The following is a 23,021-nucleotide window of genomic DNA, read 5'->3' on the forward strand; positions in this document are numbered from 1 at the left end:
AGTTCCTCCAGTCACTTTAATCCTTCTAATCGCTAATAAAAGGAACAACTTTTCTTTTAGAATTTTGACAGCATTTGCGGAAGAGCAATTAGCTGCTGCAAGTGTATTATTCCCGAAAATTGATTAACATATTTTCAAGTGTTTTACCTTTAGTTCATCAACGAGTACGTTGGCTGAATGCGTGAAAGATGTGAGCGATTTACCAATGACAGTTGTGCGGTTATGCTCAAACGCAAACGCTCATTCGACATTTCCTTTGTTAGCACCCATACCAGTTGGTGAAAAAGTTTGCATATCACTTTGGATGAATGCCAGCTGGAGCGTAGCAGATGTTCGAGACAAAATAGAATTAATTATTTAACTCCCTAAACTGTAATCATATTTTTTTATATGTCTTTATAGATTCTTAAAAAAAACTAAATTTGTGTATTCCAATGTCTTAATGTCCAATTTTTTCGTTAGAAAATATTATCAACTGAAATTTAAAAATTTATTTTGTTACGTTAACATAGGTAACCCATTCTAACCCTGTAAAACGTAGGTAATAGATTACACAAACACATTAAAACATTTCCAGCTGTTCACAAAATTGAGGGAGAAGAAACTATCGGCATTCAAACTTATCTAAATATTAATGAAATGCCCAACCCTGCAAGACGGAGGTAACAGATTGCACAAACACATTGAAACATTTTCAGCTGTTCACTAACACTGTTACATTTTCTGGAATTTTCAATTGAATGGGAAAATACGTAAGTAAGATAGAGAAAAACTATCGACATTCTAAACATATTGTAATATTAACTTGCTAGAATAGGAGAGACGAATGCCCAATTTTTCAAGAAAAAGAAAACCAAAAGCGCAGTTTATTTTGGTTTTTAAAGAGGTAAGTTCGTTATTTCATTATTCGATATTTTATAATTATTTTCTTATATACATTTATACTATATGTGTTATTAATTTCTTTTATATAGAGTAAACGAAAAAGATTAACAACGAGAAAAAGGTAAGCATTGTGAATTGAATGTCGTGTGTGTAATTAAAATTTTTAATATTACAGAAATCATTTGGAGCGTTTGCATGCGTATAACAAAGACGCACCATTCAATTAGCCGCATCACCGGTGACTTGGAGGACGAGCATTACGTGGAGCTCGCTATTAGTTTAAGTAAATATTCGATTATTTTGATGTTATTATTAAATAAAGCGAAATAATAAAAAACTGAATTTTATTTAAAAGAATTGAATTTGCTAGAAGTAACAAATGGGTAACAGATAATCTTGTTACTGCTTGTTCTTGCTAACATGCTTATATGTTATAGGTAACAAACTGATAACGAAAATAATAACACTAACAGATATTCGGGTAACAAATACTTTTTGTTATCCATAACACATAGGTAAGCAATGCGCTAACAAAAGAATTTGTTACCCGTAACATACTGTGAAGAGATTTGCTAACAAATGCATGTATTCTGTTAGAACAAGGCAGCATGCGATATTTGCCATTGGTTAGAGCGAGATAACCATTGAACATCAAATAGCTATGTGTTACTTTTTTCCTACTCTCTGAACAAAAGTAACAATATTTTAACAAATGCAAAAGTGAACAATAACAAGCCGCTTACACGTTTGCTAACAGCTACCCGTCTTGCAGGGAATTGTTTGGTTAATTTTGGCGTTTCAACAAGTAAGCTTTTACTTGATAAATATTTTAATTATATATCTATAATTATATAGATAGAAACCAGGGCGAAATTTTTTGATTGCTATTTTTCTATACCAAAAAGGTCGAGCTTTATTTAGTTATGCATTTTATTAGGAGGAACTATAGCTAATAAAAATATATACAAACATAAAAGATACACACATACAGTAACAAATGACAAAACAAATTACAAATTTAACATCTGCTATTTTATGACTCATTCTTAATTTTCGTGGAATTTCTTACCATTTTTTTGTATTTTTTTTCTTGTCAATATTGTGCATATTCTATTGCGTAGAACTAAATATCGTTGCTATTTTATCGCATTCTTTTCAAATGGACATGTGTGCCTCTGAACTTACTCAGTTTATAGCAGAGATAAAGAGATGTCCAACTCCTCTCTCACTGGAAAATATTAATATACTTTAAAAAGAATTAAATAGTTTCTTCATATAATAAATAACCACTATATAGTAATTTTTATTCGTATCATTAATTTAAATCCCCAAAAATTATGATATTGTTTAATCTGGCCATAATGGAAAATGTTATAAAAAACGCTAATTTTGAAGCGCTCTCACACTGGAATAAGTTGGACATCCCTTTATTCCTGGTTTATAGTTAATCAATTGCGAAGGAAAGATCTGTCTGCAACATCATGCTGTGCATATTATGCACACAAGTTTATCATATTACATTTTTCTGCGTACCCCTATAAAGCTTAGTACGCAGCTCCCAAGAAACGTAAAAACTTCATATAAAAAAACGCTTAAGAAACGGTCAAGAAACTTTCCTGCGACAAACTTACTTGTGCTAGTACGCAGCTCTCAAGAAATCTAGTACCAATTTTTGATACTTTTTTCAGTAAAATGTGAATATGGCAAACCTTATTTTACGAAGAAACATCAAATCAACAATTGTTTCTTGAAGGAAAATCGAAGTAATCGTCAAATTCATCCTAAATTAGTTGAAATCATTATTATGAAGTATATTCCATTTTGAAATGTTGTATAAAACCTACCAAACATCAACAACATTTCTTAAATCTCAATAAAAATATTTATGTTACCATACACATACACACATACATATTACGCACAAAGTTTGTTTTCTTTGTTTATTCTCTCTTGCTCTTCTAATGTAGATCATTCACAATGCGTAACCAGCTGCCAAAATTACTTGAGAAATAATGTATTTTTTTTCTTGAGCAATTACTTGAGAGCTGCGTACCAACCTTAAAAGAGAAACGCCTGTATGTACCTGCATTAGTGAGAAACTCGGGTTAGTGAGAAATCTCTATAAATGACAATGCGATTTTGCTCATTTAAACTCTCGCTTATCCAGGTTTGACTGTATTTTCTTATTTAAATTTAATAAACAAATATTTAATATTATATAATAATTTTATGTAATAAAGTGTAAAGTATAGGGAAAGTATAACTACGCGAAAATACTTCAGTCACCCCGGGTATTGACTCGACCAGGGTTATTTTTTTAGAGCACCGCACATAGGAGCGTTTGTTCTCAAAAACCGGACAAAATTATTTAAAGTGCTGTTATGAATGAAAATGAATAAAAATGCATGATTAAATATATTAATGCAATATATTAAAATAAAACAAGTAAGGAAGGACTAAGTTCGCGTGCAACCGAACATTTTATATTGAATATATTTGAGAAGGGGGTAGTGCCGACCAGATTTGATCTATTTTTACATACTCAAAAAAATGTTCCCTCGATTTCATTTAGATACCTTACATACAATCAGCAATCAGATGGAGCAAGGTTAAGTGGATGTCCGAAAATCTTGGTAATAGTTATATAGATGGGAGGGTTGTGTTGGAGGGGTCAAGTTTTCACGCAATTGTATCTATTTTAGGCGCAAAGATACACTGTTATGAATAAAATATGTTCTGCAATTTTCATTGAGACTCGACTGAAATATTGGCGGATATATCCAACATAAAGTGACCTATATGGGGGGTGAGGAAAGTATTGACCTGATTCAACCCATTTTTGACATTATGAAATACTATTGTCAGAAAAGGATTCTGTGTGAATTTCAATTTCATATCTCACACATTGAACGATACTTTCGGTCAAAAGTCAACTATTGGTATCGGGTTCACATATTCGTTACCTAGGGGCTTGAACAGTTTTGGTTGGATTTAGACAATTATTGGTCAAAAGGTATCTTACTTTAAAGGAATTATTACCGCAAAATTTTATTCCGTTATATTAATTAATTCTTTATTTGTGTACTGGAGTGGTTGTCGTCCGACTTCGCTTATTTTCACAGAGTGACACAGCAAAATAAAAATAATGTTACGTTCCAAATTTTGTCGAAATCGGTCAGTCGGGTCCCGAGATATGGGATTTCACCAGTAAGTGGGCGGTGCCACCCCTATTGTCCAATTTTCACACCGGCTCCGATAGAGCCCCCTTATGCAATCTATATACCATCCGTATAGAATAATTAAGCAGGATTTCAGTATTTAATAAAAAAAATAAATAAAGCAGTACTCATTTTATGCAACTGACCAACGTTTTTCAACGCGCTTTTTGTTTTGTAAAGAGGGGAAAGACTAAGCTTATATGTTAATTAGAAACCCTTTAGTTTACTAGGAAAAATAATTTATAGCTCGACCTCGCCAGACACTATAACAAAAACACTAATTTCTAAAAAATTAAAAAAAAATTAGTTTTTTTAATGATTCATTGTTTTCCCGAAAAAAAACATTATAATACATTAACTAAATTAATTTTTATATCATTAATATTAAATACATACCATGTTGTCCTGAATCCATAAAAATATTATCAAGAATTCCGTTCACGCAATAAAAGAAACCACTTGCAATTTCGAGAACAATGGAGAGTTTCGCGAATTAGTATGTGCGTTCTGAACGAAGTCCAGGTTCCGACTACTTGTGTAGCAATATAGCGGCCTGAAGGTCATTCATTTAATCGGTTCATTGTAGAACGGTTATTTATGTAGGTACCAAACAAAATAAATTTTGAGTATTATCGCTGAAGTTTGTAATGTTCAATTTTGTCCGGTTTTTGAGGGTAAATGATCCTATGTGCGCCGTCGCAAGCCGCCAAGGCTGAAAGGAGTATTACGCGAAAGTATTACGAAAGTATAGTATTGTAAATAGATTATAATAATATTATTTATATGATTGTTTAACATTATATGAAAAAGTGGTTCACATACTCAATTATAGCACAATTACCGGTTGTCTGTCACATGGCGGTATTGACGACATGGTTTGCGGATGTATAAGATCTATGCTTATGAATAGGATGATTATAGTATCAAATGGCTCAGCGACACACATGAAAAACTCCCTCACCTTAATGGAGGTGATCCTCCTCCTATTTACATATGCATTTACATATGCAGATGGCTTACGAAGGTTACACAAAATGGGTGTAAACCCAGTGAATAATTTTCTGACCAAATTTGCACACAAAAGTCTTAACCACTTTAAATATTGTTTAAAAAAATGCTCACGTTATTAAATGTACAATCATTTAAATTAATGTTTATTAACTTCTTATAAAAATATTAATTTATCTTTGGACGACAAAAATAGGTGTACGGATCGTTGTGAATGTAAATCGCAAACCGCACCGCTGAATGATCGAAGAGGCATTTTCGTGACGCCACGTAGGATCGCATGTCTAAAAACGAATGTATAAAGCGTATGTTGATGTGCGAATTGTGTCTGCTATCACGTTGTACATCCTTTTTGTTGAGTGTGTTGGTGTACAAGTGCGGCGAGTTGTATTGGTGTTGTGGTGACATCGACTGTGGTGTATTGATCTGTGTTTTGTTAGGGTGCGCCAGTTTTTTTCCAGGTAGAGTGAGTGGAATCTTTATTCATTTAAACACATAGTAAAACGGAACTGATAAAGTTAACGAGTAAAACAAAAATACCACAATTTAATCCTCTCTAAACGTTTAAACCGATACTAAACTGAATAATAAAATTAACATTGAATCCCGATTAAATAAGGCGTGTATATCCTATTACACCAGCAAACGAATACTTAGCAGGAACTGGGGCCTTAAGGCAAATATAGTCATGTGGATATATACGGAAGTCATTACTCCATTTCTAACGTACATACAAGGATGTAGCACTGGGGTGGTGACCAGAATTAAAAACCTAGAAGCGAGTTCGGCATTCAGGATAAAGGTATTAGGAAGTGGGAACAAGAGAGAATATAGACATATACTATATACACAATCAGAATACATCCTCTAAAGATTACCGACAGGGGTAATGCTCGAAAATTCTACGAAAAAATGAGGCGGCTTACAGAAGGTTTCAAGACCGGAGCATACTCTTGTAGAACCCCCAAAGGTGATCTAGTTACTGATGCCCAGAGCATACTTAACTTATAGAGGAACACTTCTCCAGCCTGCTGAATGGCAGTGAATGCACAACACTAGGAGAAGGCGAACCCGATTCCCCAATCGATGACGAAGGAGCAGACGTTCCATTGCCCGACCATGAAGAAGCTCGAATAGCAATTGCCCGCCTGAAAAGCAACAAAGCGGCAGGGGCCGACGGATTGCCGGCCTAGCTATTCAAACACGGCGGCGAAGAACTGATAAGGTGCATGCATCAGCTTCTTTGTAAAATATGGTCGGACGAAAGCATGCCCAACGATTGGAATTTAAGTGTGCTATGCCCAATCCATAAAAAAGGAGACCCCACAATCTGCGCCAACTACCGTGGGATTAGACTCCTCAACATCGCATATAAGGTTCTATCGAGCGTATTGTGTGAAAGATTAAAGCCCACCGTCAACAAACTGATTGGACCTTACCAGTGTGTCTTTAGACCTGGCAAATCAACAACCGACCAGATATTCACCATGCGCCAAATCTTGGAAAAGACCCGTGAAAGGAGAATCGACACACACCACCTCTTCGTCGATTTCAAAGCTGCTTTCGACAGCACGAAAAGGAGCTGCCTTTATGTCGCGATGTCTGAATTTGGTATCCCTGCAGAACTAATACGGCTGTGTAAACTAACGTTGAGTAACACCAAAAACTCCCTCAGAATCGGGAAGGACCTCTCCGAGCCGTTCGATACCATCATCGATATCATCGGCCTCAACATCCGCGCCGTTAGTTCTGCTTTCTGCAGGCTGGACAAGGAAGCACAGAAATGGGTCTGGCAGTGAACGAGGGCAAGGCGAAATATCTCCTGTCATCAAACAAACAGTCGTCGTTCTCGCGACTTGGCACTCCCGTTACTGTTGACAGTCATAACTATGAAGTCGTAGATAATTTCGTCTATCTTGGAACCGGTGTAAACACCACCAACAATGTCAGCCTGGAAATAAAATGCAGGAAGACTCTTGCAAACAAGTGGTACTTCGGACTGAGTAGGCAATTGAGAAACAAAGTCCTCTCTCGACGAACAAAAACCAAACTCTATAAGTCACTCATAATTCCCGTCCTGCTATATGGTACAGAGGCTTGGATGATGTCAACAACTGATGAGTCGACGTTGCGAGTTTTCGAGAGAAAGGTTCTGCGAAAGATTTATGGTCCTTTGCGCGTTGGCCACGGCGAATATCGCATTCGATGGAACGATGAGCTGTACGAGATATACGACGACATTGATATAGTTCAGCGAATTAAAAGACAGCGGCTACGCTGGCAAGGTCATGTTGTACGGATGGTTGAAAACACTCCAGCTCTGAAAGTATTCGACGCAGTACCCGCCGGGGGAAGCAGAGGAAGAGGAAGACCTCCACTCCGTTGGAAGGACCAGGTGGAGAAGGACCTGGCTTCGCTTGGAATATCCAATTGGCGCCACGTAGCGAAAAGAAGAAACGACTGGCGCGCTGTTGTTAACTCGGCTATAATCGCGGAAGCGGTGTCTACCCCACTTAAGAAAAAGAAGAAGATAGATACTGGAGAAATGAAACCATTTGGATCATAAAGTTGAGCAACACAGGCTAATATTTTTCTTTTCGCAATGACAATTTCTATCTCAAGAGTCTTTACTACGAAGGTAAATTGATTTTGTTTGACCTTCCATTTTAACCCCAGCACTGATGCTTTCTCTTATTCCGAAAACATGAATGATCATTCTTCTTCTTCCAAGTTTCCTCCTTAAGTGTTTTCGAACTCGACTTCCACTTTTTTATTTCGAAACCGCCACCTTTTTAGAATATGATCAATTTCTTTTGTCAGTTGCATCGCGTCACTTTCAGCTCCAGCGGCACAATCATCCATATATAAATCATTCTCAATTACTTTAGATGCTTCTGGGAATTCTTTTTCTGCATCCCTCGCACACTATCACTGCCCGAACAGCATTAAATGTAGATGATGTCAAACCATATGTTACGACCTTTAACCAATATTCTCTTATTGGTTCATCAGTATTCTCCCTCCAAAAAATACGCTGTAGATCCCATTGACTTTGGACTACTCGCACTTGCCGGAACATTTTTTTAATATCGCCCATGATACCAATTTTATGTCTGCGAAACTTGAGAACAATATCCGGTAAGTCGCGCTGCAACTTTCCTCCAAGCATTTTCACTTCATTGAGAGAAATGCCTCTATCTGTACGGCAGCTGGCATCAAAAACTACCCTGAATTTCTTATTGACACAATGATGTGATACACCAGTTCTCCAGCTTTTGCAGCCCTCGATACCGTTTCCATATGTCCTGACGTCTCATATTTCCTCATAAAGTCAATATATTGTTTCTTTAGTTCGGAATTTCTACTTAATCTTTTCTCTAACAACATAAATCGTCGCAATGCTATTTCTCTTGAAGTTGCAATATCACCAAAATTTTCCCTCAAAGAAATTGAAACAACAAATCTACCGTTCGCATCTCTTGAATATGTATCGACAAATATCTTTTCAACATTTTCTTCAGTCTTTTTAGAAAACGAACCTACTGAATCAAGTTGCCAGAATCGCCTGACTAACTCACCCAATTCTTCAACGCTTGTGCAATAAAAGTAAGACATCGAATTCCTTGTTTCGATACTGCCTTGTATCTCATGGGCTCCACAAACTACCATTCCTATTTGAGTCTCAAGATATACAGCTCCTTCACAATCATGTGAATGCACCGTGATCAAAATCTTTGCAAAAGTTTTTACATTAAGTACCACTTGCACAATACCTGGCACCGAATATTGTGAATCAGGAAGTGGTATGGTAGATTTTACTGATGTTGGTTTCGAAGTACAATCAGGTAACATTGGTTTCCAATTGTTTTAATTATCTTCAGTTGTGTACGTCGACTAACTCCAAAATATTTCCATTCTATACCTACCATCTTGTGTGATGTTAGTAAAAACGGCAACTGATATTTTTCAACGAGACTAGTAACTATAAAGTTTTGTTGTGCCCTACAGTCTAGCAGTGCTCGTACTGGTCCGAAAATCTGACCATTTGCTTCCAGTCTTATAGATATAGTTGGTAACAGAGCAGGCTTCGAATCTAAATTGAAAATAAAAGTCTTAGAATAGTCTACATTGGAATTTATTTCATTCTCACTTGCCTTATGATCCTTTTTTATACCACTTGTCTAACAAATTCATTTGCATGTCGACTTTCTTAATTTTTCTTAATGATGGTAACCAGGTCCTCTGCAATATTTGATTGCATGATGGGCATAACCACTCCTAAATCACGATGCCGCTTGGCGCTGGTTGGTTCACATTTTCCCTTACACTTTCGCCTGCGATGAGGTTCTTCAATCTTAAGAGTTGGGGCTTGTTTTGCCATCTCTCTCTTTGAACAAAGCAAGCTATTATGTTTTGCCTGCCCTAGACAACGAGTAAAACCTTTTTGAAAGCATTTACCAGCTCCATTCCCCTGTTTGAAGCAATTCTGGCAGATATCGTTTCTTCGCACAAAGTCCTCACGAGATCGTAAATTTAAAGCTACAAACTCATCACACACCCATAGATAATGATCAATACCACAGGCAATACATGGAAATGATCTTTTCTCCCCTCTTATCGTACGTTCACGTGTATCATATGCGCTTAGATCATTATTGTAATTTTCCATGGCATCTTTGGACCGCAAATTACTTAACTCCGCAACATTAACTAAAGCTGCAGCTTGGAGATCCAAGAATTCTAACATTTGCTTGGCTGTGGGAGTCTCTGTGTCTCGTTGTAATTCCCACTGCCTACTCGTATCTGGATATAGTCTTTCATGCAACATATGAACAATAATCATATCCCAATCATCGACCGGGATTTCCGGTGCTCGTAGTTGTCGCAACACTTCATATGTTAAATGGACAAACGCTGAAGCTCATGAGCTCGCGGTACCCCTCCTATAATTGGCAAACGAATAAACTGTCGTAAGTGTTCACGGCAAATCGGATACTTGCGGTCATATAACTGATTGAGTCGATCCCAAGCCTCTATATAATTATCATCGGTAAGCTGCCATTCTCCTTGAGTTTGTGCAGCTCTACCAACCAGCGACTTTTGTAAGTAAGAGAATTTAAAAGCTGGTGAAACATTATTATTTTCATGTATAGCAGCAGAAAAGCGATCACGAAACCCAGGCCACATCGTTAATGTGCCATCAAAGTAACCCCACGTATTTTTTAAATCATGTTGTTGATAAGGCATATTTGCTTGTACCGACATAGGTTGCTTCTCAAGTGCAGTCGGCGCTGGTGCTAGTTCCTTGTCCTTTGTAGACAACATGGCTTGTGCTGTAAAATAGCGCAGCTCCACTATAGCTGCAATGTCGTCGTATGCATCGACTTGTGTAGTGCCCTGATCCAACTGCTTCCCATCTGCATCAACAAACCGTGCGTAGTACACGTCTACCTTTTCAGCTCGAACTTTTACTTCCTCCTGTGTAGCCTTTTCAAAATCAAAATGTTGGCAGTACTCAAAAATTCTTGAAATGGATTTTAATGAGCTGTCCAAAAGGTCTTGTCCTCCCATTCTGTTGTTATTTCTCAACAATCGCTCATAAAAAAAATTTAATTCTGTATCAATAACTTCAATCAAATAGATATATTCAAGATGAAATCTTACACGAATTAGGAATGTCTTGTCACAAACTGTCCTTTTTCACGATTAAAAAAAAATTTAATCACCAAATATTCAAGCGAACGCCAATATCTGTGCGCATTTGTATGTATGTATGTATGTATGTATGTACTATATATACATACTATATATCACGATTGCTGACAATGGCCCGTATTTTAAAGTTCATTCTTTTTTTCATTTTTAAAATAATATATTTATACCACATGGAATAGCTTACCTTTCTGTTAAAAGTATGTTTTGAGTTACGCTGAAATAAAATTTGTGCAGATTTTTAGTTATAATCCGTTATCACGATAATAATGGCAGTTTTCAGTGTTATATATTAACTTTTCATTCTCTCTCTCTCTCTCTCTATTGCAATAATATACTAGAAATAAATTATATTTCTAGAACTTTCACAACATTGTACATACACAAGAAAGATAGAAACAAGATTGCGCAATGCGCATGTTTGCTTTCAGTCAGCTGTTCTTGCTGACGTCACGGTTGACTTATTATTCGCCCGCGCTTTTGAAAGTGAATTCGATTGTGTTTTCAAGTGTTCTAATAATTGTGAAATTTTATATTTTTTAAAATGCGTTGCGCAGTGTTCGGGTGCAATAATAATAATGGTAAAAATTGTGCTACGAAATGGAGATTTTTCCGTTTCCCCAAAGGTAAACCAATAGTAAAACAATGGATTCATTTTAGTCGTCGTACAGACAAAATTAATGTTAAAAATGCATGCATTTGTGAAGAGCACTTCGCGCCAGTAGCCTTCGAAAGAAACTTGCAGTTTGAAATGGGTAATTATAGCATTTTCAACACAATAATTTTATTTTTATAACAAAACAATCTTGTAGGTTTAAGTTCGCTGAATCCAACTAAGTTGCTACCTAGCGCTTTTCCCACGTTAACCACTGCTCCTGCAGAGGCTAATGAACGGCAGAAAAGGATGGAGTCCCGTTCCAAAAAAGAGATGTTAAAAACAATGTTAAAGAATACCGCCCCTGTTGAAGTAATTCAAGAAGACGAGGTTGGAGAGGCACCTCAAACTGCAGGAGAGGAGGGCATCGATGAGAAAGACGAGAAAATACTGCAGTTGGAAACAGAAATGTTAGTCCTAATTGATATTGATGAAGTATCTTTTTCTTACATAAGTATGTGTATTTCTTATTCTTTTTAGACAAAGACTGAATAGTGTTGTTAGATCTTTGAAGAAGTGCAAAAACGAGCAGTCAGCAGAAATTAAACGCTTTAGGATTTCATTAAAACCTCGGAATTCCACAGAAATATTTTGGAGCAAAAACTTAGCTGCATTTTCACAAACGGCCAGGTAAGTGCCCAAATTCTAAAAAGTATATTGCAAAATATATTAAAGTTCATTACACATACATAAATTCAAAAATTAAGAGATGGAAATAAATAGATCCACTGATTCGACATTGCCTCCTGTTAACTACGTTCAGGTTGCAATGATAAGGTAATTAATTTACTTGAAGTCAATTTTTTCTAATGTACTTTGTTCTTTTAAGTTTGAGAAGTAAATGGAAACAGCCTGTATTCTTCGAATATGACTTTAAAATGACGAAGGAAGTACTGTTAAGCATTTTGTCAAGCATTAAAAAGTGCGGTTAAAACATTGTTGCAATTGTAAGCGATTTGGGTGGATCAAATAGAGAATTATATAATGATCTCGAAATTAATGTGGAAAAACCTTGGTACATTCACTAAACAATTATTTAAATTATGATATACTTTAAATTGTGTTCTTTTTTTCTATTGCAGGTTCTTACACGACGGAGACAGGATTGTGGTTTTTGCTGATGTCCCCCATTTAATAAAACTACAGAGAAATCATTTTTTGGACAAGGGCTTTACTATTAATGGAAAAATTGTTAGAAAAGACATTATTCTGAAGCTGCTCTCGCTTGCCTCCAACGACCTGTCCATTACGCACAAAATTGCTCAGAAGCATTTGTCTGTAACAGGAGCAGAAAGGCAAAAGGTTAAACTAGCCACAAAATTGTTCGCCCACACAATTGCTCAAGCAATAACTCGAGCCGCTAGTTTAGGTCTGCTAGATAACGAAAATTGGGAGGAATGCCATCGTCTTTTCAAAATTGTAAGTAATATTTAAAATATTAACTAAAATGTTCATATATAATAAATATTAATTTTGTAGACAAATGACTGGCTTGATTTTATGAATGTCAGGGTGCCCAAAGATGGAGTGAGGGAGCGCTTACACGCCTACGGTTTGGCTTTGAACAAGCAAAATAATGTACTAGAACAAATGACGGAGATGGTTTCATCAATGAGAGTCATTGGTAAAAATGGGTTGCTTCCATTCCAAAAAGGTAATACTCAAGCTATATATTTAGATAAGTTGATTTTCTACAGTTTTTGATTTTACTTATGATTTACAGGTATACTCCAAAGCAATAATGCTTTGAAATTACTGCTGGATGACTTAGAACTTTTGACCTACCGGTTAAACCAGGACGTTTTTGGCATAATCAGGTCAAAAGGCGGTCTTCACGGTCACCCTGACAGGCAGGAGTTCAAATATAGGCTGCGTTCCTATATACTTGGTCACAACGAAGGAGCGATCACAGAAGAAGGAAATGTTGAAGTAGACAACACACCAGATTTGGAAGGGAACTACTTATCTCTAACCGGTAATTATCAAAATATTAAACGTACATAGTATTATAAACCTAAAACTACAGAAAACATTCTTTTATAAAAATGTATTGATGTTAACAAATGCAAATACATAGGTACTAAAATACAAACTAAGTTTTTGCGTTGTTTATTATCCTAATTATAATAATGATCTTAACTAACAATTTATTCCATTTATTTATACGCATGTATGTATGTTTATTATATTTTTGCAGGTAATATTTTTCAACGTGTGCCAGTTGATCTAAATTCCACTGACCCAATTGAAACAAATTTTGACTTGAGAATTTGGCAGGGTACATCTGCCACAAACTCGGTAAAGACAACCCGGAAATTTGTGCCAATTCAGAAAATTGTTCGTCTTATACTTGGGTGGATCACCTTTCTGAAGGACTCTCAAAACCAACAGATATGTTGATGGAGCATATGAGAGCCTTGCAAGCAATATTTGACGATGTAAATGGTACTGATTTGCATATACTATGTACAAATTACGTCCAGAAACACTTAGATCTAAGTAATTTTGTAAATTGTAGCTCGAAAGTAAAAGAATTGTTTTCAGAGCAAGTAAATAAAAACTTTATCGAACACATGTATAGCAAAAAAAGAAAATTAAATAAGACAATAAATTGATACTTGGTCACAAAATATTCAATCTTTTTATTTGAATAAATGTATATGGTTGAAACAAACACAGCAAAGAGACAAAATTAAATAATACAATGAAAACACAATTAAATGAATATGTAGGTAAATGTTCACTATTAAATATTCACTTATATTGATATCTTTTATTAATATTCACTTATATATTCACTTAACTTTTAATGATATTCATGTTTTTGTATGCCTACAATACAAAATTGATTCTTATTGCAAAGAAAAACAAGCAACTGAAAATCAGCTGATTGTACTTTGGTCAACCGTGACGTAGATGCGCAGAACGAACAAAATTTGAACACCTCATTGCGCAATCTTGTTTCTATCATTCTTGGTACATACATATATGTTTGTTTTAGTCCTTATGACGCTATCAAACATATACCAATGTACGTTGATTCATCATCACCCATTTCACAAATATGAATATATTATTAGTAATAATGCCATCTAGTGGACTGTACAAACATGGTTTATCTATATATATAAAATTAATTGGCAAAACTTCCTGTTCGCATACTCCTCCAAGACGGCTTGCCCGATTTCAATGAAATTTTCAGGGGTGATTGGGGTCTGTTTGGAGGGTGCACATAAGAAATTTAATGTGTGTGTCATTGCACGTTGTGCAAAAAAAAACCAAAAAACGAAACAACTGGCGGATGTTTACAATTAATAAAAAACATTGACATCGCATGTTGATCGTTTTTGCCTGTCATTCGTTCTTTCTATGGATGACTGTCAAGCTAACAAGACATACAGAACGTAAGTGTTCCGAATACACTGAGTGTATCAAAAAAAATGTTTCAACATTGTGTGTATTTTTCTCAGATTTCAACGTGATTAACATTCTGCGTACAACACAAAGCAAGTGAATATTGTTGTTGTTTCATATGTGATGCCATGCGGTTCGATTGTCGCTTGAAAATGCGCGGTGTGTGTAAAAAACAGTGTTTCAACATTGTGTGTTTTTTCCAGATTTAATTCCAACGATTTGCTACATTTATTCGAACCGATTTTGTGTTTTCTGCTGACCGTGCAACACACACAAAGCAAGTTAGTATTGTTATTGTTTCGTAAGTGCTTCCATGCGGTTCGCAAATACACTGTTGGTGGGTCTTATTGCATATGCATGTGTGGGTAAAATACATAGTTTAAGATGTAGTTTTAGGTTAATTTTTCCCTTTTTATTTATGTACATCAAATATGCATACTCTAGCACGACCACCGGGGACAACACTAACTACCTTTTTCGAGTTGTCTGAAAACGATGAATTTGCAAGAACATTGCTATATTCCGAAATACCACAATATTTCACTTGGAATCCATCATCGAAAACATTTCAACGACGAAAGCAAGGGGAGCGTGTTGATGGTTATCCAAATGCGCGTAAAACCGATGCCATAAGACGCATTTACACCATCCATCCGAACAACGCCGAATGTTTTTATTTGCGTCTGCAATTAGTCAACGTGCGCGGACCCAGATCATTTGATGATATGAAAACTGTTGACGGTCAGTTGTGTGCGACGTATCGTGAAGCATGTCAGCGATTGCATTTGTTAGAAGATGATATGCATTGGGACACCGCACTTCATGACGCATCACTCACATCTCATCCAAAACAAATACGCGTACTATTCGCCATAATAATATCTACATGCCTTCCGTCAAATCCGCAATAACTGTGGAATAAGTACAAAGACTGCATGACCGAGGACTTATTAATTTTGGAGCGTAATCGAGCATCGGACGCAGACTTGCTATATACATTACAAATGTATAATTCTGCTTTGATATTGGTTGAAGATCTGTACCTTACAATTGCGAATAAGGCAATAGCGCAACTTGGCATTACTGCGCCCAGTCATTGACCATGAGCTTCAACGTGAACAACAATACGATTGCAATGAATTGCGTGCTTTCATACAAGCTAACATTACCAAATTGAATATTCAGCAGAAAAATGCTTATGATAAGATTATACGAGCGGTTGACAATAACGCCGGTGGATTCCACTTCCTTGATGCGCCCGGTGGTACAGGGAAAACGTTTCTGATCTCTTTGTTTCTTGCTACTATACGGTTACATCAGAAAATTGCGCTGACAATTGCTTCGTCAGACATTGCTGCTACTCTACTTGATGGCGGCCGAACAGCACATTCTGCGTTGAAATTATCGTAGAACATCCAAGTCGTTGAAACACCAACGTGCAACATATCGAGGAATTCAACAATGGCAAAAGTTTTGCGAGGAGCTGCAATAGTTCTATGGGATGAGTGCCCAATGACTAACAAAAAGTCATTAGAAGCATTCAATAGAACAATGCAAGATTTAAGCCAAAAGTAACAAATTTTTGGCGGAGCATTAATCTTATTATCCGGCGATTTTCGGCAAACTTTGTCAGTCATTCCTCGATCAACTCCTACTGACGAAGTAAACGTATGTTTAAAATCGTCAGTTTTGTGGAGACATGTTCAAAGGCTGACTCTTACCCTCAACATGCGAGTCCAATTGCAAAATGATCGACGTACGTCTTACCTTTGCGATGACCATCAACAAATCGCAAAGGCAAACGTTTCAAGTGTGCGGCGTCAATTTGGAAGAACCGTTATTCTCCCACGGCCAATTGTTCGTCGCATGCTCGAGAGTGGCAACACCAAGGTGCTTATTCGTTTACGCGCCAGGTGGAAAAACCAAAAATGTTGTATACCAATATGCTTTATAAATGTTTTATAAATAAGTAACAGTTTTACACCAATAAATAAAACCCTTAAGAGTTTTAATCGATTTAGGTGTAGCGAAACGCACAGGGTAACAGCTAGTGCTCTTATATATGTATATACATATGTATATATTAGGGTGTCCGTTATTTACCGAATTGATTATTTTTGACGAGACGCCCCCTAAACTTTTAGTTTTCTATCTAAAAAAAATATCAGACCATAAAAGCACTTAATTTTCATAATAAACCTTGTCCCAAACACGAAACATTTCCCATTTAAATTACATGGGATTTTACCATTTTTACGAATATTTTTTTTCTCTGGAACTTTCTCGTTTATAGGTATAAAAAGTCATATTCTTGTACAGAATTGAATGCTCTACAAAAAAAGTCTTGACAATGTTTCGATATACTCACTGCTTTAAAAGTTATTCAAGGCTAAAGTTAACTTCTGGGTAATTTCTGGAATATTCGAACTTTTACGGCAAATTGAAAATTTTTTTGTAAAATTCAATTGTTTATTCTAAAAAATATAATTTCTATGATATTATGGCAGAAAAACTCTGAAACATGAAGAGTAATTAATCACATGTAGTTAACGATTACCTAACATCACCATGATCAGCATTTCTACCGTTGTTTGCGTCAGACCATTGTGCAGTATAGAAAAACAACTAGAAGCACGATTATCAGATGATGCGTTTTATCTTGGCACATCATGCGATTATACTGTTCTTTGGTCAGACCATTGTCAAGTATGCAAAAACAACATTATTATTTTCGCCAATTTGCTTACATTTTATTTTTCTATATAAGCTTGAGTTAAGCATAGGACTGTGCTTAGTCGTCCTTCAAATGAATTGGATGGTACTTGGAGAGTACTCCATAAATAAAAACTTAAAACCTCCATTCACGTTAACCATCGAAATAAAGTAAAAATTTGAGCAGTGTTTTAACCATTTTCAATTGTAATTTGTTTTATTTTTAATAATGAGTGACAATCAATCGATGAATCTGAGGAGTCCCAACATTAGTTGCTAATGCTAACAACTCTAGACAATCGCCAAGAAATAGAACAATATTGTAGAGAAAGGATTATTTTAAGTCATGATTTCGATGTATTGCAGTGGTGGTGAGTAAATGAAAATCGTTACCCTCTTCTGTCAAAGGTGGCATTGAAGTTTATTTCAATACCTGCAAGTAGTGCACCGGCTGTAAGAGTTTTTTCATTAGCAGGCAATGTCATTACTGAAAAGCGGACTAGATTGGGACCAATACCTGTTGACAGTTTACTATTTTTACACTCTTATTATAAGCATATGACCAAATCAGAATAAGTTATATTTACTTTTTTAATAATTCACATGCTCAATTTCGTTCATTCTTTTTTTTATTACTAGTCATTGAAGGCCAAATACATATAAAATATGTAATGCCTTTGTTGTAAACCTTAAAATTAAATACATAAGTACATATGAATATACATAATATGTATAACATGCAATGAAGCAGCAAAACACGCCCTGCCAACCACGGCTACCCGCTTGTGACAAATATTCTTATACAAATACACATTTTTTCTCTATACACTAACACCAACGCACATTTTCGGGTTATTTTTTGTTTACCTAAATGCGATGAAAAAAAGTTTGTTTCATTTCCTGATTTATTTGAATGAGTATGAAGAAGAAAACATAATTGTCAATAGTCACAATAGAAAATCCCAAAAAGGGTAATAAAAGAAACGATTGAAAGACGCATGTCATTCGTGATCGTACCATCGTAAAGGAGGCTCGTTCAACAAGAAGGTAAGTAAATGAATTTTATGTGATTTTTAAACAATATTTTGAAAATAATAACTTCATTTATTTTTATAGCATTGGAAATCAGAACTGAATTGGAAGTAGCAGCAGCAGCTATATCATCAGAAGCGGCAAATATCAATTGTTAAATAAGTGTGTGAAAAAAGTGTGTGTATTTTTTTAATTCATTTTAATAAATTCATACATACATATGTACATATGTATTTTATGCGTTTAAGGCGGCCTGCACAATCCAATATAATATGAGAAAACAAATGTTTGTTTTATATTTTAAATGATCAGATAATACTAATCTTTTATTTCAGATATTTTTATAATTTTTATTTAAATAATCTTTCTTTCCAGATTTTGTCACTATTTTTAATTAATTAATCTTTTCTCACAGATGCTATTATCATTTTTATTTAAATGATCTTTTCTTTCAGATGCTATTATAATTTTTATATAAATAACCTTTCTTTTAATTTTAGATATTACGAACTCAATTTAATTATCCTTTATTTTCAGGTACTAAGAATGTTTTTCTTTAATAAATTATTTTTCAGATCAAATTAAATATATTTTTATTTACACAATGTTAGCGTTAATATATTTAATAATAATAAATCTTATGTAAATATGCATGAAAAATAATAATATTAATAATTTCAATATTAAAAAGTTTTGTTTGAAATTTTAAAAGTAGGAATCAAAAAATGCAATCCTGCATCAGCTGACAATTAGGGTAATTAGAACTATATTTTTACATAAATAATTTATATGACACTGCTGAATGAGCGCAACAAAGATGTATGATCACATGTAAACGTACGTGTGAGGCGAAAAGTGGTTAGAATCTTCACGCGGACTATGGCGAGCTTACCACTACTTTTGAGGATTTCAAAACCTACTGTTTTACTAGTTTTTTCACCAGCCTGGCAGGGCTATTGATAAGATATACATTTAAGCAGTGCACTTGAAAGTAATCCCAAACCTTACAGTATAAGCAATATGATAACACAGGCACACACATGTATTGCATTGTATAGTTTGAAACATCCCCTGCGAACCACGGCTACCCGCTTGAGACAAATATTCCAATACAACTACACATTTTTTCTCTATACACTAACACCAACGCACATTTTCGGGTTATTTTTTTTTTACCTAAATGCGATGAAAAAAAGATTGTGGCATTGCTTGATTTATTTGAATGAGTGCGAAGGAGAAAACATAATTGTCAATAGTGACAAAAGAATATCCCAAAAAGGGTAATAAAAAAACGATTGAAAGACGCATGTCATTCGTGATCGTACTATCGTAAAGGAGGCTTGTACAACAAGAAGGTAAGTGAATGATTTTTTTAAAATAATTTGCAAATAATTACTTCATTTGTTTTTATAGCATTGGAATTAGCAGCTGCAGCAATATCATCAGAAGCAGCAAATTTAAATTGTTAAGTAAGTATGTGAGAAAAAGTGTGTGTTGTTTGAAATTGGATTGCGCAGTTCAACATAATACGCAAAATATGTAATTATTTATATTTATATGTACTATTATATGTACATAAGTATGTATTTTATGTGTTTAAGGCGGCCTGCACAATCCAATATAATATGTGAAAACAAATGTTTGCTTTATATTTTAAATAATCGGGTAATATTATTCTTTTATTTCAGATATTAATATGATTTTTATTTAATTATTCTTTCTTTTCAGATTTTATCACTATTTTTATTTAATTAATATTGGCTTTCAGAGTAAATTCTATTTGTATTTAATATATTTTATTCTTTCAGATAATATTAATCTTTTTTTCAGATATTACTATCATTTTATACAATTAATCTTTCTTCAATGTAATTATTATTTATTTTCAGGTATTAATAATCTTTATTTTATTTTCAGGTATTTGTCTTTTATAATATTTTTCCAGTCTTTTATTTTCAGGTTTTAATAACTTGAATTTTATTTACAGGAATTTGTGTTTTATAATATTTTTCCACTCTTTTATTTTCAGGTTTTAAAAATTCTTTTCTTTATTTAATCTTTTTTCAGATATTAAATATTTTTTAAATTAAATATATTTTTATTTATATAAATTGTAATAAATTTTTTGTAAACATATAAAAAATAAAATAAAATAAATATTTTGAAAATTAAAAAGTTTAGTTTGAAATTTTAAGAAATTTTAAAAGTAGGAATCAAAAAATGCAACCCTGCATCAGCTGTTTAAAATGCAACCCTGCATCAGCTATTTAAAAAGAGAAAATGCAACCCTGAATCAGCCTTCGATTGGGGATATTAGAGCAGGACAGATATACTTTTTTATATGACACTGCTGAATGAGCGCAACAAAGATGTCTGATCACATGTATACGTACGTGAGTAGGTAAAATATCTGCCAGGCTTAAGAAACATTCTATATGTTTACCACCACGTTTACCACCATGTTACCCGCTAATTATCTGGTGTTTTACCCGCTCATGGTTGGCAGGGACCCCATATGGTGTGCAGTACATATACATACATATATTTAATTAGAAACGTAAGATTTCAAAAATAGTATATAAGGCTTACAAATATCAAAAAAAAAATTAGAATGAATAGTTCTCAGCTTGAATGAGGTTTTTATTTTTCCGCCACCAGCGGTAAGAACTTAAATATTCTAATTTGTTTGAAATTACATTTCAAACAATTGAAAAGTAATATCTTTTACATATAGTAGCTTATCTTCTCCATTTTTTTAAATTGCTTTTTTGTTTTTTTAATCTTTTCATAATGTCAGTGACATCAAAAGATAGATCTTTTATCTCAACATTAAAATATGAATTGTTGTAATGGAGTGTCAATTCGTGGATATTTCTTTCCATGTTGCCCATAAATTCTTAAATTCTTAAAACGATTTTAGGTTCATCTTCGTCGGCAGTATACATTTTCATTTTTACCTCTTCAATAATAGATCGAATATACATATGTGTGTCGATATTTTTATAATAGTATTCTCTATTAGTAGTTGGGCTATTTCCTCTAGCTCTTATGTCCATCTCTTTGGACTTTAGTTTCTTTATGAGCGGTCCTGGAGTCGCTCCCCATTATATTCGGCTTTCCTCAATATAAAAACCGCATTTATTTTCTCAAATTTAATGGCCTTTGTAAGTAACAGGGCTTTTATATTGCCTATATTCATACATATATAATAGAACTTTTACATCTGCCACAACTCTCTTGGCAAGTTAAGAAAAAATCCTTGATATTGCCTGTATTTTATTCATACAGGTCTTACAGTATTGGCTCAACCTACTTATCCGGCTCTAAGGATCAAATGTTTGAATTGTAGTATAAACTGTTTGATTTGTATGATCAAACTTTAACAATGAACTGCAAATGGCGTCGTGAATCCTACTACATACATGAACATTTGTAAGAAGGCAGCGACATAACAATGGCCGGCATGTACACAACGGGATATCTGGATTGGATACAACTTATGTTATATTAACTGTATTGACGTGCCTATTGCCAGTGGAGACTCCCTATTGCTTATGGAAAGCAATATATAGAATACTAATTAGTATGCCATATATTGAAAGCAATACTTCAGCAGTTTGAGAGTGCAGTTTTCATTTCTATGTAAATTTCGAAGCGGCAACATATCCCATTTGCACATATGCCGACGGCATTTTCATTTCGGTAATATGAAATTTAGTAGAGCGAGTATTAAGACGATTGTGTTATGTTATAAAAATAAAGTACATTTTCAAAATAACATTTTTCCAAAAAATTAATATTTAGTTCAATATTGTTAATTTACAGAAAAATTATGCACAATGGGTTGGAAATGAGCTAAGTTTTAAATTTAAAAAACTTATAGAAGCATAAATCAAAATATCATTGCTCATATTAAATTTATTATTTAATTGGTATATAAAATGTATGCCACAATTATTATATAGTAGTCCAAGAATATGAATTCTTATTTTTCCCAGAAATACATTTGTAAAAAAAACTTCCTTTCTCCTTTTTTATTTTCTACATAAATATTTAAACAGTTCAAGAGTTCGAAACATGCGCTAAATCAGCTCGAACCTACCTATCCGACGGCTTTTCGCAAATGATAAAATAAATCTTTCAAGAGTTCAAACATGCGATACATCAGCTAGAACCTATCTAAACGACGCCTTTTCGCAAATGATTAGGTTATGATAACAAATGCCCACATACAGATTTGGCAATGGCAATAGCAATAGATTTGAAAGTTAGTATGCCATAAATGTTTGCCTGTCGAGATGCCCCGCAAAACAAGCAGTCCATTTTGTATGTACACAGTTTCGTTGTTGCCATACCAATACATTTCACTTCAATTAAATTGTAAT

General features: G+C 34.4%; 1 protein-coding gene and 1 long non-coding RNA gene across 2 annotated transcripts in view; one reads left to right on the forward strand and one right to left on the reverse strand.

Annotated features, from left to right (window-relative positions):
* LOC126764858 (uncharacterized) overlaps positions 1–5,183 on the reverse strand; it is a 139,296-nt gene extending 134,113 nt beyond the window's left edge. Inside the window, exons 1-2 of the mRNA XM_050482484.1 lie at positions 4,926–5,183; positions 4,500–4,815 (exon numbers count right to left, since the gene is read on the reverse strand). Coding sequence (XP_050338441.1) covers positions 4,500–4,502 — 3 coding nt within the window. The 5' untranslated portion in view covers positions 4,503–4,815; positions 4,926–5,183. The remainder of the gene's footprint in view (positions 1–4,499; positions 4,816–4,925) is intronic.
* On the forward strand, positions 652–1,555 carry LOC126764982 (uncharacterized). Its single transcript, XR_007668196.1, has 3 exons — positions 652–886; positions 975–1,006; positions 1,061–1,555. It is a non-coding gene; the product is annotated as an uncharacterized LOC126764982 (long non-coding RNA).
* Positions 5,184–23,021: the final 17,838 nt, after the last annotated feature.

Source organism: Bactrocera neohumeralis, unplaced genomic scaffold (assembly GCF_024586455.1).
Source record: "Bactrocera neohumeralis isolate Rockhampton unplaced genomic scaffold, APGP_CSIRO_Bneo_wtdbg2-racon-allhic-juicebox.fasta_v2 cluster10, whole genome shotgun sequence".
NCBI lineage: Eukaryota > Metazoa > Arthropoda > Insecta > Diptera > Tephritidae > Bactrocera > Bactrocera neohumeralis.